Raw genomic sequence first — 15,818 nt, 5'->3', positions numbered from 1 at the left:
TTCCTTCAGAAAATATCTGAAGACTTGGATGTTTCGGCAGGCCTTCGGAGATACAGCCATTAATTAATCAGCCCCAGAGGGTTATTAATAATCTATCCTGTATTTATTACGGTCTTACCATGTATGTGTTTTAAATGGAATTTTTTATCCTGTATTGCTGTTTAAGTTGATATATTGTATTACTGTTTTATCTTTTTTATATTGTGATTCGTATTATATTGCTTTGTCTTTATGTTGTTTGGGCCGCTGCCCCATGTAAGCCACGTGGAGTCAACGTGGAGAGATGGTAGCGGAGTACAAATAAAGTTTTATTATTTTTATTATTAATATTATTATTATTTGGAGAGTGTGCCTCACTTCAAAGGAATTTCTGGATATTTCAAAACTGGGAGGTTGGCCTTGAGAAAGACCAATTTTTCAACAGAAAGGGGATCCAGGAAGCTGCGGTGAGGGGTCACAACATCTCCGGCAATGCTGAAGACCCTCTCGCTCTGCATGCTGGTTGGAGGGCAACTGAGGAACTTGTGAGCGACGTTGGCAAGATGCAGCCACACATGTTCTCGGGAAGACCTGTAGGCCAACGGATCATAGGATATATTATCAGGCGGTTCCTCGAAGTAACGGTTCACACAGCACTCGGCAGAATCCAGCTTCAGTTGTTTGAATGAATGAGACACCCCCGATTGTGCCAGTATGGCGACCATTTTTCCAAATAAATCTTCCCCCCGCCGCTGCTGCTGCCCTTGTTGCTGCCAAAGCTGCTCTCTTGAGGTCGGAAACCTATCGCACGGTACTTCCGGGCTGTCGGACTCGCCACTGGCACTACTTCTAGGGGTGGCGGGCATCTGTGCCAGGGGGCCCATGAGCTCTGTGCGCCGCCCCCCCTGCGGCGACATACTCCTCCCACACACAAGGTTAACGAGACATGCCTTCCATTCTGGACAGTCTTTGGAGCAGACTGTGTCCTTCAACCTCGGATGACAAATGGCTGCCATCATGTGGACCTGGCTGCTTAGCAGAGGCTCTAGCCATTTATGGACAGCAAGGGTCAGCTTTCTCACGACCTCCTGGACCTGCGGTGTTAGATTGCCGGCCAGGGAGTCGAGTGTTCAACCTCCTCCCAGCATATCGAGATGCCTCTTTAGCGCCAAGACCAGAGGCACTCCCTGGCTGAGAAGGGCCCCCTGTGCCAAAAGGGTCTCTGTTGCTTCCTTAAACGGTCTCAGAACTTCCACCAGCTGGGAGATGGTGTCCCACTCTTGCTTGCTCGGCACCAGCTTGCCAATAGATGCAACCAAGGTAAGGGAGATTCCATGGACCGCCTTCTGCTGCTCCACCATTCGTGCAAGCATCTTGTAGGTGGAGTTCCACCGGGTGGCTACGTCCTGTAGCAGCTTGTGCTGTGGTAGCCCCTCCAATTCCTGCTTGTCCCTTAGCTCTTGGGCTGCCTTCACACTATGATGGAAAAACTTGGCGATCTTGCGGCAGCGTTCAATTAGCTGAGTGATGGGTGCACCAGTGTTGGAGGCCTGCTGCTGCTCCTCTGTGCTCTTGAAAGCATCCTTGACGGTGTTGTGGAGCAAGTGTGCCATACATGTAACGTTGGTGAAGCCAACACTTTTCACTGCTCTAATCATGTTTTTCCCTGTATCAGTGACCATGAGCCCTGTCCTTGGTGACATGATGGTGATTGGCCGGGGAGTGGCAGCCAAGTTGGCTGCGCTAAGCTCCCATTCAAGGTAGATTGCAGAAACAATATTTTTTAAAATTATTTTAAAAAATATATTTAAAAAATCTTTGGGGGAAAAAATTAACGAACATTAAGAGACAATTAGAGAATGGGCCAACGATGGTTCAAATTACATTGCCGGTTGCACCGTGAGACAACGTCTCGGAATGCGTCTCAAAAGGCGAGAACAATCTGATATAAATCCGATATAAGATTCAAAATGATTTTTGGACATACCTAGTGCTTACCTATTCATCTTCATCATCATTATCCTGGAGAGAAGTGACTAGTGGGGTACCACAGGGTTCTGTGCTATTCAACATCTTTATCAAGACTTAGACAATGACATAGAGGTAATAATTATCAAATCTGAAGAGGACATCATATTGCAAGAGATAGCTAATACTCCAGAGAACAGGATCAGAATCTGAAATGACCTTAAGCTGGGTCAAAACTAATAAACTGAATTTCAACAGGGAAAAATGTATGGTACTACAATTATGAAATATACAGATATATGATGATGACACCTGCCTGAAAAGTGGTACATACGAAAGCGATCTAGGAGCCTTAGTAGACCACAAGCTTAGGTCAACAGTGAGATGCAATAGGTAAAATGCCAATGTGATTCTAAGGGCCCTTCCACACAGCCATATAACCCAGAATATAAAGACAGATAATCTACAATATCTGCTTTGAACTGAGTTGTTTGAGTCCACATTGCCAGATAATCCAGTTCAATGTGGATTTTATACAGCTGTGTGAAAGGGGCCTAAACTGCATCAATGGGTGTCCAGTTTGAGGGAGGTCATAATCCCACTCTATTCTGCTTTGGTCAAACCTCACCTGGAATAGTTCTGAGCACCAAAATTACAAAAGGAGTTAACAAACAAAAACTTATCCAGAGAAGGGTAACCGAAATGGTCAAAGGTTTGGAAGGAACAGCCTTGGGGGCTAGGTACGTTTAGCTTGGAGAAAAGAAAATCAATGGGGGACATGATAGACATATTTAAATATTTGAAATGATATCACATTTAGGAGGGAGAAAGCTTGTTTTCTGCTGCTCTCAAGGCTAGGATACAGAGCAATAGATTAAAACTGCAGAAAATAGTTTCCTCATAAAATTTAGGCAGAACTACCTGACAGTAAGAGCTGTCCAGCAGTAGAATATGCTGCCTCAGAATGTGGTAGAATCTCCTTCTCTGGCCATCTGCCAGGAATGCTTTGATTGTATTTTCCTGAATAGCAGGGGTTTGGAGTGGATCGCTCTTGTGATTCTATGACTCTCTATACTCTGTATTTATGCAAGTAATTTCCTTTCAATCTGTATTTCTATTTCTAATAGAAATATTGAGGATGCATCTAAGTGCAAAAATGAAAATAATTTCAGGAACTCTCCAGTAAATTATTATAATGAATGTTCTCTATATAGTTACATATTTGGCAAATGTTCATTAAATATCTGCTGTATGTAATTTGCATCCAAAATATTTTATATTCAATATTCACCTCTTTTGATAATTGACGTAGATTGTTATTTAGCACTTGACAATAATAACATAAAATAACATATTATGGTGTTTCATATTTGTTTATATGATGCTAAGTGTTGTCAAGTTTATTTTGTCTTATGGTGACCCTGTGAATGCGAGATCTTTAAGTCAGCCTCCCATCAATAGCCCTGCTCAGGTCTGGCAGATTTAGGGCCATAGTAATGGAACGGGATGGGTATTTCTCTTTTCCTACTGCCTTCTATCTTACGGTTTATTATCCTCTCATGACATGTCTTATGATATGGCCAAAGTATGACAGTCTCAATTCAACTTCTAGGGCGAGTTTAGATTTGATTTGCCCTCATTCCCATGTATTTGTCTTTTCAGCAGTCCACAGTATCCATAAAACTCTTCTCATTTGATATGAGTTTATTTTCTTCCTATCAGCTTTCTTCACTGTCAAGCTTTCACATAGAAAAAGAAATCAGAAATACAATGACATGGACAAGTTTAGTAATCAATTATACATTTTTACACTTCAGACATGTCTATATCCTTCATAACTGCACTGCCAAGACCTAATCTTTTTTTTTTTTTTTTGATTTCTTGACTACAGTTTGCATTCTGATTATGGGCATCATAGTATTCCAAAATGTTCACAGCACTCGTGGTATTATCACTTTGGTCTTCGTGTATTAAATGTTTGTAAAACTTTTTTCAGTCTCTTCATTAACATTGCCACAAAAATCTTGTAATCATTATTCAGCATAGAAAATAAGCATATAATTTTTGATCCTCAATGTCTCAGCCTTCCTTGGGAGTTAAAGCTACGTGGGCCTGTTAGTTATGTATGCCTTAACTACAAACTATGAATGGTGTACTAAGGAAAAAAATGCCAGATTCAATGGTCTCATGCTTTCATGTCTCTTTCTCTTTATATCAATGTTTTGTCATATTAAAAACCTTCTCATAAATGCTTTACTAGCATCCCAAACCATCCTACTATCAGTCCCTTTATTCAAGTTCTCTGCAAATAATAGTTTTAACTTCATATCTGCTTTCAAAATCACCTTTTTATCATGTAATAATTATTCCTTGAGTACCAATTAACTTTTCTGTTTCATAAGACCAAAGCAACAGGGCTGTGGTCAAAAATTGTTGTGGGGAGAGTTGTCATGGTTTCAATTTTTATGATGATGGATTTAGATATCAAAAATATATGGGAAATGGCTTATGTCTTGCTGAGAAAAAGGTGTATTCCTTTGCTTTACCATATTTTCCATTAATTCAAAATAAGATTTTGGGACTTTGCCTTGGTCTCCTTTCATCTTTTTTCAGATAATCTGTCCAGTTTATGTGATAACATCATATTTTCATAGGAAAATTCATTAATTTCCAGTAACAGATTTCCACTAACAGATTCCACTAACAATAGCAGATTCCACTAACAGAATTCTGATTTTGCTCCTGTAGATGCATAGATACCAACTATCAGAGTGTTTGCCCCCTAAAGCTGTATCAATATAGCCCATTATTGTCCTGAATTTTTTTTGTCACATATTTCTTATTCATGTAAATTACAACTTGTTTTCTTATGCGTCGAGGCTGAAAAATATGACCGCAATTTCAAATTAATAAGAAATCATTCATCTCTTCTTTATATGTTTATTTCCTGGAGAGATTTCAGATTTTTTTTCTGAATAATAAAATGCCTATTTGTGTTTTTGAAGTTCATTAAATCAGCAAACACTCCAAGTCTATATTTTTATATCCAACATTTGGTTTTATAACACAAGCTGATTTTCTGTTGATGTTCTTTGTTATGCTCCGGGTCAAACCCTGACCAGGGCATAAGTTAGTTTGTTATCTCTTGGGGATAATTTAGAGATGGAATACAGCAAGGGCAGGGGATCAGACCACATGGTTATTTTAGTCTCTTCCAGCTCTAAGATTCTTTGATTTTTATGGCACTCTACCTGTTTCTGACCCCTCATTTAATATTTAATATTTTCCCACTCACCAAATGGCCAGAATTATGTGCCCACTGAACAAATCATTACTGGGCTATTGTGGCATCTACTTCATCCTCTCCTTAACACTTTTTTATATATTTCCACAACCTCAAGGACTTTTCCACCAACCTGCTCACAAAACCTGCTGATAGCATTGGGCTGGAGCAGAAGTTTCCCCAATAGTAACGGTAAAGGAGTATACCTGCTTTAAAACTACAATTCCCAGATGTCCCAGTTCCTCTCTTCTCTTAACATTCCCCACCCCCTTTTGTTCTCACTTGACCATCTTGACCAAACCTTTATATGTGATTTCTTGGAAGGTATGAGAAGTTTAGAGAGGGAGAGGGAGAGGGAGGGAGGGAGGGAGGGAGGGAGGGAGGGGGAGGTTTGAGAGTTGGACTCCAATGGCTTGATTCCCCACTCAGCCATGGAAACCCACTGGGTGATCTTGGGCAAGTCACACACAAGGTGTTGAGTAGTCCTGCCTTTTCCCTATTACCTGTCAGCATTTCACCATCTTCTCCATGCGGGGCCCTACCATTTCCTTGTTCTTCCTTTTTCTACTGATATAACCAAAGAACCCCTATTTTCTTTCATCTCTCTGGCAAGCTTGAGCTCATTTTGTGCTTTATGCTTTTGAAGCTTTGCCCTACATGTCTTGGTTATTCATTTTAATTATTCTTTGGTGATTTCCACGTTTTCCATTTCTTGTTCACGTCTCTTTTAAATTCTAGCTTAGTTGAAAGTTCTTTGGACATCCATTTTGGTTTTCTTTCTTTTCACTTTTTTTTGGCACATCTCACCTCACTATTAATGCCACCCTATTTCTTTTTAGATGTTAAAGTAACACACTACACTTATCTGACTTCAAAATTATTATCCATTTATTTATATAGTCTCATCAAAGGTACATAATGCTTTACAATAAAATAAGTAAAAATATGGGTCTTGCCAAAGGCATATATTCTAAAATATGTGTGTGTTTTATGTCCCATTGCTGTCCACTTTAGCTCACTCACCTCAAGTATTGCAATATTTATATGTTCCCTTTCATGTTTTATTGTGTCTGGCATCCTCTGATTCATGCTTCTCACATTCCACGTTCCTATAATATGTATTATGCAGCTTTGGAGCATGTCAACATCCTTTTGACTTGAGTCCAGTTGCACCATTAGCTGCAGTGCTATTCATTGTTTTCTGCTGTGCCCGAGTAGCTCGTTCAGTGCAACCTGATTTAAGGGTCTCATTTCTGGCACTATCTCTTGTTTCATTTCGGATTGTCTCATAATAAGGTTTTTATGGTAATATATATTCAAAAGGTGGTTTATCATACGTCCATCTGCTCAGTACTGTTAACTTTGATGTCAGTGCCATTATTTCTGAGAGATCTCCTCCTAGTAGCCCTTTGCCACCTTTTTGTCTAGCTACACAACAAAAGTCTAACAAGGGAGACCCCACCAGCATCACTGCTGCCATCAATACAGCTTGAGAAGGAGGAGGAGGAGGAGGAGGAGGAGGAGGAGGAGGAGGAGGAGGAGGAGGAGGAGGAGGAGGAGGGGAGGAACTGATTTGCCATTAGGAAGAAGAACGACTCTGCCAGCCCACACCACTTTGTACTCAGCCAATCCGGCTGAGTTAGGGCCACTTCTTGCTTTTGCTACTGCCCAATGAGTCCATAGACTAGGAAGTCATATTGTCTGCATGAGTTCTTTTCACTATGTCTATTGGGGAAACAGCAGAAGCAGGACATAGTCTTAGTTCAGCCAGACTGGCTGATGATAAAATTGTGGGGACTGGCAGAGCCATTCCTCCTTATCTTCCATCTGAAATAAGTGTTTACAGTTTTAGGGACCCCAAAACCCACAAACCTAAAGCACCATCGATTTTAAAATGCAGCTGGTTTTTTGGAGCCCCTAAAATGGGAGAAAAGTGCAGGTTACAATCTGTGAAATGCGGCATTTGAATAATAGCTATCATGGTCCTTCTCCATCTTCTTTTCTCCAAGCTAAGCAATACCCAGCTCCCTAAACAGCTCCTCATAGGGCTTGGGTTCCAACTCTTTGATCAATTTGGTTGCCCTTCTCTGGACATGTTCCAGCTGAAGACTTTTATCACTGCATTAAACAAAATAAAATATTTCATTATATTATATAATTCATTTACTGTGGCATTTTATATTTAACATTTTTATCATGTTCGATTACTGATAGTGTATTTGCATTTGAAACTTGTCAATATTAAAACAAGTGATCTGGTTGGGCCTGTAATTGATGCAGGAAATCCAGAATCTCTTTAAAATGAAATCTCATAGTAACAGAACAATAATGTGGTTAGTGGAGGGAAGAGGAATCACTATTATCACTGCATCTTCTGAAGCTGGGATTGCCATGTGCACATTCACAACAAAGCCCTACACTTCAGGAAGGAAAGAGAAGCTGTCAAACCAGCTGTCAAAGCTAAGGTCATCATGTGCACATTCACACAGCATTTCCATACTGCAGGAAGAAAAGGAAAACAAGCAATCTCAGATTCCTGAATAATTTAAAACTCCTGGTCAGTATTAAACCCTCCATTTATTACACTGAAAACAAGGAGTATAGTTTTTTAACAAAAAGATGGAAGAGATTATAATTTTAAAGCAGCTTTTCTTACCCCCTCTACTGTCAGTAAACCAAGAATGTAAATTTTCATTGAATTTAGTCTCACAAAAATAGAATGAAAAATGTCGAAGGATAACTGCATACTGATTTTCTTATTTACTTTTTACATTTAAGGACATTTTGCAAAAAAAAAACAATTTTTGTAGAAATGATTTTTGTTTGCAAAAATGTGCAAACCTGGCAGTTATTAACCATTTTCAAATGAGTGTCTTGATGAATAAAAACAGCAGAGTCTCACTTATCCAGCATAAATGGGCCAGCAGAACATTGGATAAGCAAAAATGCTGGATAATAAGGAGGGATTAAGGAAAAGCCTATTAAATGTCAAATTGCATTATGATTTTACAAATTTAGGACCAAAACATCATGTTTTACAACAAATGGACAGAAAAAGCAGTTCAATAAATGGTAACGTTATGTAGTAATTGCTGTATTTACGAATTTAGCACCAAAACATTGCAATGTATTAAAACATTGACTACAAAAACATTGATGCCTAAAAAATTGACTACAAATAAAGATAGGATTGCATAAAATGAACTTACAGTAACAATATTGTCGGAAGTTAAATCCATAAAAAATTCAGTCCTGTGAAGATTTTTAAAATCTGTGATTCTTGCTTGCCTAGAGAAACAGCTGTGGATCCAGGCAGGAGGCAGACTGCGTTGGATAATACAGAATGTTGGATAAGTGAAGCAATAGCAAGAGAGTACTGTATGTCCTTTCTTATCAAAGATGAGACAATTGACTAGTAGTCTTTATATCCATGCAATGTGACTGCGGAACCAGAAACAAAATATGAATTAAATTGTAATTAACATGTTTAAATCTTCCTTCAAGTCATTTCTAGCTAATGCCAATCCTAAAGCGAATGTATCATGAAGTTTTATTTGCAAGGTTTGTTCAGGCAGGGTTGCCTTTGCCTTTCTCAGGGGCTAAGAGGGGGTGACTTGCCCAAGATCCGTGGCAGAGCAGGGATTCAAACCCTGCTCTCCAGAGTCATAGCCCCACATGCAAACCACTATGCCATGCTGGATCTGGTTAACATTTGCCAATTGTTAAATGTGGCATTTTCTGTTAGTCACTATCATTATATTTGTTTGGCCTTTCCTTTGGCGTCTCCACTATGAGAGAATCCAAGTGTTGTTTTTTAAGTGACAAGCATGCTAAGTGTCTCTTCAGTTCCCATGCTGAGCAGTTAATCTGGGATTTCTTGGAGGGTTGATTTAGCATTTTTTCTGTTCCTTTTTCTTCACCTTGTGCTTTTGTGGCATATAATTGGTTAGTTGAATTCGCTGACTGCTTTTAATTGGGGCAATTAAAACTGTGTCAGTTTGAATGGTTTTTTAAAATCATATCGGCTTGATTGACCTTGTATTGTTTTGCTTTTTTCTCTGTCTTCCCACTGGGCTGCTCCAGGAGCCATGGCTAACCATCTTATAACCAATGCTCTTCTTCGTCCTCATGGCACTAACAACCCTTATAACACATTGCTCGGGGAATCGGCCGTCTATAACAACCCTTCCGTCAGCATGTACAACACGCCAGGTGTGATGGAGTTTCTCTCATTTTTCTAGTGAGAGTCCCATTTTATGTGGTTTTTTTATAGACACGATTTTTGTTTTTTTCCCCCCACTTTATCTTCTCCCTCCCCATTTTTTTTCTCAGTAGAAATAATTATTTCCTCAGCCATTTCAGAACATTTTCACTTTTCCCTAGGTTTTTTCCCAAAGGATCTAAATTAATTTTGAAATATACCCATTCATCAGATCTAATTAAATGAGTGTTGCTTTATTTTGGTCTTTGTCATGTATATGTTTGGTCTCTTGTATTCATTTATCTCACCTATATTTCTTTGTTAAATCATTCATTTAAGAAACAGGAATGCTATTCAAGGTAAGTAATGCTAAAATAGCCTGTTAGCACTCAAATACTGTTGGTCAAAATTCAGAGTGAATTAGTCTAGTGCAGAATATGTTTCTATTGTCTCACATTTTAGTGAAGTAAATTCACCAATTCAGTTTGTGTAATTGCGTTTAAATATGATTTGAATCAGTCGGGTTTAAATGGGTCAAAAATCACTGATTTCAGTGGGAAGGGTGTAGCTGTCTTTAGTTGGATGGCCACCTAGGGATAGGAGCCACATTACATCATTTCATACGGACTGAATAGAGTTTTGTCCTCTCATAAACTTCCAGAACAATGTAAAGAACCTATTGGTTGAGTCATATATTTCTTCAGCTTTGATACCTTTCTGAAATTTAGAATATGGAAATCTCCTCCCTCAAAGATACTAGAAATGTAGTGAATTGCATTATAGGTTTAATTTAATCATTGGGGATGATTGTATATTTCTTAAAGAATTCCGTTCATGATGTTTAAGATGTATATGTGTCATAAGTAAATCCAGACTATGAAGTAAATTAGATTGTGCTATATGAATATACATATGTTAAATGTCGACATAGATTTCTTTGTCTATTGATGTCAGATAGTTTACTTCATTTGATTCTTGAAAGAGGAGATTGAAATGTTTAAAGTGAATTTTATCCACTAATTATCATGTGATCATAAAGGGAATGATAATGGTGGGGCGGTGAGATATTTCATCCTGACAGCATCCAGGCAGAATAATTATTATTTTTGGCTTTACGACCCTAGAAACCTGAACCAAAATAATGCACTATGTAAGTTCATTTAAAATGTAGTCCATGGTGATTTTCAGTCTGAACAGATCAAATCAGGGTAAGTAACATGAAGACCACATGCAGACCCCAAAATATTTTGTGTGGATCCTGGCATCTAAAATTTGGACATGTTGCCAAAATTCAGCAATGCCATTCCTTTAGAGACATTGTTTTGCCTCTAAAACAGTGTGTGCTCTCCCTGCCCATTTTGCTTATAAGCAGATCCATACTCTCCAAATCTTCCTAAGTGGCATTAGCAGATAGCATGCACCTTGTTAAAATGTGAAATTGCACTTATAAAATAAAGGTACTACTTCTTATGCTGGTGTTCCATTAAATTTTGACATGATGAAATCAGCATAATATGAACCACCATGGGAACCTGGGAGAATGACCATGGGGGCCACAGAAGTTACTGAAAGAAGAAGCAATAACCTAAGATGTCTATGTCATGACTATGGACCTGTTCACATGGCTCTTTTGGGCTGTGATGTTTCACCGACAGTTGCCAGAGGAAAGGAAGGTGCATGGGACGGCTCGTGGCACCCCACATGCCCTCCCTCATTCCCCCATCATATGTTGGGGACAAGACAGGGTGCATTGGCAGTTGTCACCCGTCCCTGTTCTTATCATATGGGAGAAAGGGCAGCAACGTGAGCTGCCCCGCTGCCCTTTCCCCCATCATATGGGGAAAAGGAAAGAAAAGTGCAGGTAGCTTCATCAGAGCTACCCAACACACATTTTCCTACCCGTGGCCTTGGAGGAAGCGCCTTCTGGCGCTTCCCCTCCACTTTGGAGGAATGTAATGTCTGATTACGTTTGCCAGTTCCTGTCCAGGCACAGCCAAAAGCAGCAAAACGGAACTGTTTTAGCCTCGTGCAAAGAGGTCCTAAATCCTGATATAGTCCATTGCATTCTTGAGACATAAGTGGATTTGTAATGGACAGTTTGAATTGGACATGAATTGCAATAGAATTTGTCAGAGAGACATAGAAAATAGTCTTTTAAAAGACTTTATGTATCTTCTTTCATTTCGCTTTTAAAAAAAAAAAAATCACAATCGACTAAAAGTAAAAACAAACACACACACAAACCCTAAAACAAAAATCTCATAATGTCCCACTCCATAGTTTCCGTCCATCCCTACTATCATAGATCTAACGTCTATTTGAAATAGAATAAAATAAAGTAAAACAGTGAAATAAAAATACAAAAAACCCCAAGCATTAAAAACACAATGGATTATTTCCTTTCTCAAGCAAAAGGCAACTATCAACCTATTACAGATACTTCTTGGTCTACTTAATTGCATTTCAGATTCTGCTAAATAGAAACCAATATATATTTCAAATTAATAGATAATCACAAGTAATAGTCATATCAGCAATGTATCCATTTTGACTAGAATTCCAATTCTTATAATTTTTAGTAAATTCATCTTTAGATTATTACTTGTTTCTTCACAAATATTCCCTTTTCATTTAATTTAATCATAACTTATATTGCCCCCCAATATTTTCTTTCAATCTATCTTAGGGCCCTTCCACACAGCCCTATATCCCAGAATATCAAGGCAGAAAATCCCACATTATTTGAGTGTGGACTCAGATAACCCAGTTCAAAGCAGATCTTGTAGGATTTCCTGCCTTGATATTCTGGGTTATACGGCTGTGTGGAAGGGCCCTTAATCCTACTGGAAGCTGCTCTAAGTCCCCCGGGGTGAGATAGAGCAGGGTAGAAATATAGTAAATAAATAAATACTGTATTCCATCGTTTTTTCAATAAAATACCTTGCTGTATTTCCCCATCATTTTAAATCTTCCATCTGCCCACAGATGATATTAATACAGGAAGTCTAAACATTTTGTTTAAAATTCAATTCTTGTAATTTCCATTTCCTCTTTACTCCTTTCATCAATACATCCCAATCCATAAATAATACAGTAATAAAATAGATCAACATAAAATACATTTCAATTACAATGAATTAATACATAAAAGCATATAAAATATAAAAACATAAACTCAGTAACAACCAATAACCACTAAATGAACTGCTGTTGAAGCAGCTTGCTCCTGTATAGATAGTGAAATTTTACTTTCCAGCAGCAGATAGCATAAATTATTCACTTGTTGCAACTAGCTTATCTCCTCTTTGAATGCAGGTTATTAATTACAGTCTTTATAGTTCAGAGTAGCCTTGCTATAGGGGCTGTCAAAAAAGATTGTCCAATTAGTAATCAATTGTTTTCAACTTGAGACTAGCTTTGCCCCCTCCAATACCCAAACTGCAAGAGAACCACTTCTGACATCAAAAAAAGGAGTGGGGAGGAAGTTTTCAAGCTGGCTCTTAAATTTAAAAAGAAACAAGTGAGAAGTAGAAAGCTTGCCTCCAGTTTGAGGAGGTTGCCAATATTCACACTTCATTAAGGTTGATTTCTAATGCCAATGGAAGGATATTATATCTTGGAGTTCTTCACCTTTGTTGCTGAGAAAATTCTGCAGAGGGACTAAGATGGCAATGAAGCCTCTCTGTCTTATCTATGACTGCTACTCCCTTTGGGACTCACAGATCACTTAAGACAAATAATGGCTCAAGGGGATTATCTGCCAACACCTATTATACTTAAAAAACACTTTCTACCAGTTTTTGAGTCAGTTTCTCTGCAAATTGCTTCTCCTTCACTGTGAGACATGGTGAGAGGGAACTTTCACTCCAAGCTACGCCCCCCCCCACCCCAAAACTTGTATGAAGACATGCAAACTCAAATACAGTAGAGTCTCACTTATCCAAGCCTCGCTTATCCAAGCCTCTGGATTATCCAAGCCATTTCTGTAGTCAATGTTTTCAATATATCGTGATATTTTGGTGCTAAATTCATAAATACAGTAATTACAACATAACATTACTGCATATTGAACTACCTTTTCTGTCAAATTTGTTGTAAAACATGATGTTTTGGTGCTTAATTTGTAAAATCATAACCTAATTTGATGTTTAATAGGCTTTTCCTTAATCCCTCCTTATTATCCAAGATATTTGCTTATCCAAGCTTCTGCCAGCCCGTTTAGCTTGGATAAGTGAGACTCTACTGTATCGCTGTTCTTCTTCATCTCTGTCCTATGTGCCCTCTTTCTTTGTTCTATTCTCACATTTCTCTTCCTCTCCCACACTTCCTCATGTTTTAGCTTCCCTAGGACTCAAGTTGCCAAAATAAACTAGGGGAAAAGTACTCATTACTAGAATGAGAAACTTCTTATTTCATTCATGTTAGACAGCAACACTCCTTTTATTCATTCAACCCATTTTTATCTTGTAAAACTCCTGTTCTACAGTATATTTATGAATTAAAAAAAATCAATTTACAAATTATTTTATTTTATAATTAGCTCCAAAATTATATAAACAAAATAATACCAAACCATGTGATATTATAGCTATACCAAATGAACTGCTTTTTAAGATTATTAATTTTTGCATGCTCCAATTGTTGTGGAGTAATCCATTTCCTTTTCTGTGTGTTGTGTTGAGGCATCTTCTAGGATTTTTTTCTTGTCTTGGAGGTACAGGCAGTCCCCAAATTACAAACATCCGGCTTAAAAACGACTAATAGTTAAGAGTGGGGGTGAGAAAAATAGGAAGTGAGAAAAATCTTCCCCTGGGAAGGGAAATTTACTCCCAAAAGAGTTATCATGGGGGAACGGTGTCTCTGCTGAAGCTTCATCGCCTATCCTTGTTTCCATAACAAGCCTTTTTTTCAAAATCCAATTATCACAGGGACAGAAAGTGAGGTGGAATACTCTGAACAGTAGCAGAGACAGAAAACAAACACCATAGCTGTTAACACTGTATTCATCAGGTTTTAGAAAGTTGCCCCTGCATTCTATAATCCGAGTGGCACTATAGTAAATTAGGTACTATCCAAGGACAAAGTTATTCACTATTTTATATTCATCCCCCTTCTTTAATTCGCACCCTGTAATAAGCCTCTCTAAAATCTAATTTGTTAAAAATCTTCCCTGTGCTCAACTGGGTCAGCATGTCTTTGATCAATGGAAGTGGGTACATTGGCTATTGCTGTTTGCTTTTAACCCCTATAGTCTGTGACCATTCTCAAGGATCTCTCTTTCTTCTCTCTTAAAGACATTGTTCTCAGGAAACCACAATCTAAATTCTTATCGCTCTAGGGATCATTAGATCAGGTGCCCTTTTTAAGAAGAGCTTACAGTCCCTCAGACTGCTGGGGGGGATGAACTTTACTTTGAAAAAACCTGAATGAATTCCTATGCACACGGCACATACCTTTTTTAGTGCAAACAAAAAAGAAAGAATTATAAATATTTAAAATAAATAACAATTTTAACCAACATAAACATACCAGTATTTCAGTGGGAAGTATGGATGTTCTTGTCTGATGAGATAGTCAAGTTAATTCAGATTGTTGTTGTTGTGTGCCTTCCAAGTTGTTTCAGACTTAGGGTGACACTAAGTCTAAAGTACAGGGTGGGTAAATGACCTTGGAGGGCTGCCTAAATGTAGTACCATATATTTCTTCATGTGACAATTAATGTTGGCTTTTTTTAGTGGCTGCATCACATTATTGGCTCATGTTCAACTTGTTTTCGACTGAAGTCTCTTTGACACTGCCATATAAAATCCAGATTATCTGTTTTGAACTTGATTATATGGCAGTGTAGACTCATATAATCCAGTTAAAAGCAGATAATGTGGATTATCTGATTTGAAAATCTGGATTATATGGCAAAGTGGAAAGGACCTAAGACTCCAAGATCTCTTTCACATGTACTGTTGCCAAGCCAGGCACCACCCATACTGTATCTGTGGATTTCATTTTTTATGTCTAAGTGTACTATCCTATGTTTCTCCTTGTTGAAATTCACTTTGTTAGTTTTGGCCCAGTTCTCTAATATGTTAAAGTCATTTTGGATTCTGATCATGGGGCATTAGCTGCCCATCCCAATTTGGTGTTAGCTGTAAATTTGATAAACATGCCTTCAATCCCATCATCCAAGTCATTTATAAAGATGTTGTATAGCACTAGGCCCAGAGCATAATCCTGTGGCACTCACTGGTCACTCCTCTCAAGAATGAAGAGAAACCATTGTTAAAAACCCTTTGGGTTCAACTGGTTAGCCAATTCCCTATCCACCTAACAGTTGCATTGTCTAGCTCACTGCATCTTAAATTGTGAGTCCCAACCCCAAATGGAATCCTC

At 38.3% G+C, this 15,818-nt stretch overlaps 1 protein-coding gene across 19 annotated transcripts in view; it reads left to right on the top strand.

The window, feature by feature from the left end:
- Nucleotides 1-15,818, top strand: part of adgrl3 (adhesion G protein-coupled receptor L3) — a 463,017-nt gene that overhangs the window by 429,898 nt on the left and 17,301 nt on the right. For 11 of the 19 annotated variants that reach the window (XM_062974088.1, XM_062974094.1, XM_062974076.1 and 8 more), the window contains one exon: nucleotides 9,314-9,442. The exons of 6 other annotated variants lie outside the window; for them this stretch is intronic. In XM_062974088.1, the coding sequence (XP_062830158.1) occupies nucleotides 9,314-9,442 (129 nt within the window). Of the gene's footprint in view, nucleotides 1-9,313; nucleotides 9,443-9,770; nucleotides 9,791-15,818 lie in introns of all 19 variants that reach the window. 2 more of the 19 variants (XM_062974087.1, XM_062974086.1) reach the window with 1 other exon arrangement.

The sequence above is a fragment of the Anolis carolinensis genome, chromosome 2, assembly GCF_035594765.1.
Source record: "Anolis carolinensis isolate JA03-04 chromosome 2, rAnoCar3.1.pri, whole genome shotgun sequence".
Classification (NCBI taxonomy): domain Eukaryota; kingdom Metazoa; phylum Chordata; class Lepidosauria; order Squamata; family Dactyloidae; genus Anolis; species Anolis carolinensis.
This window is presented reverse-complemented; position numbering and strand designations above follow the sequence as displayed.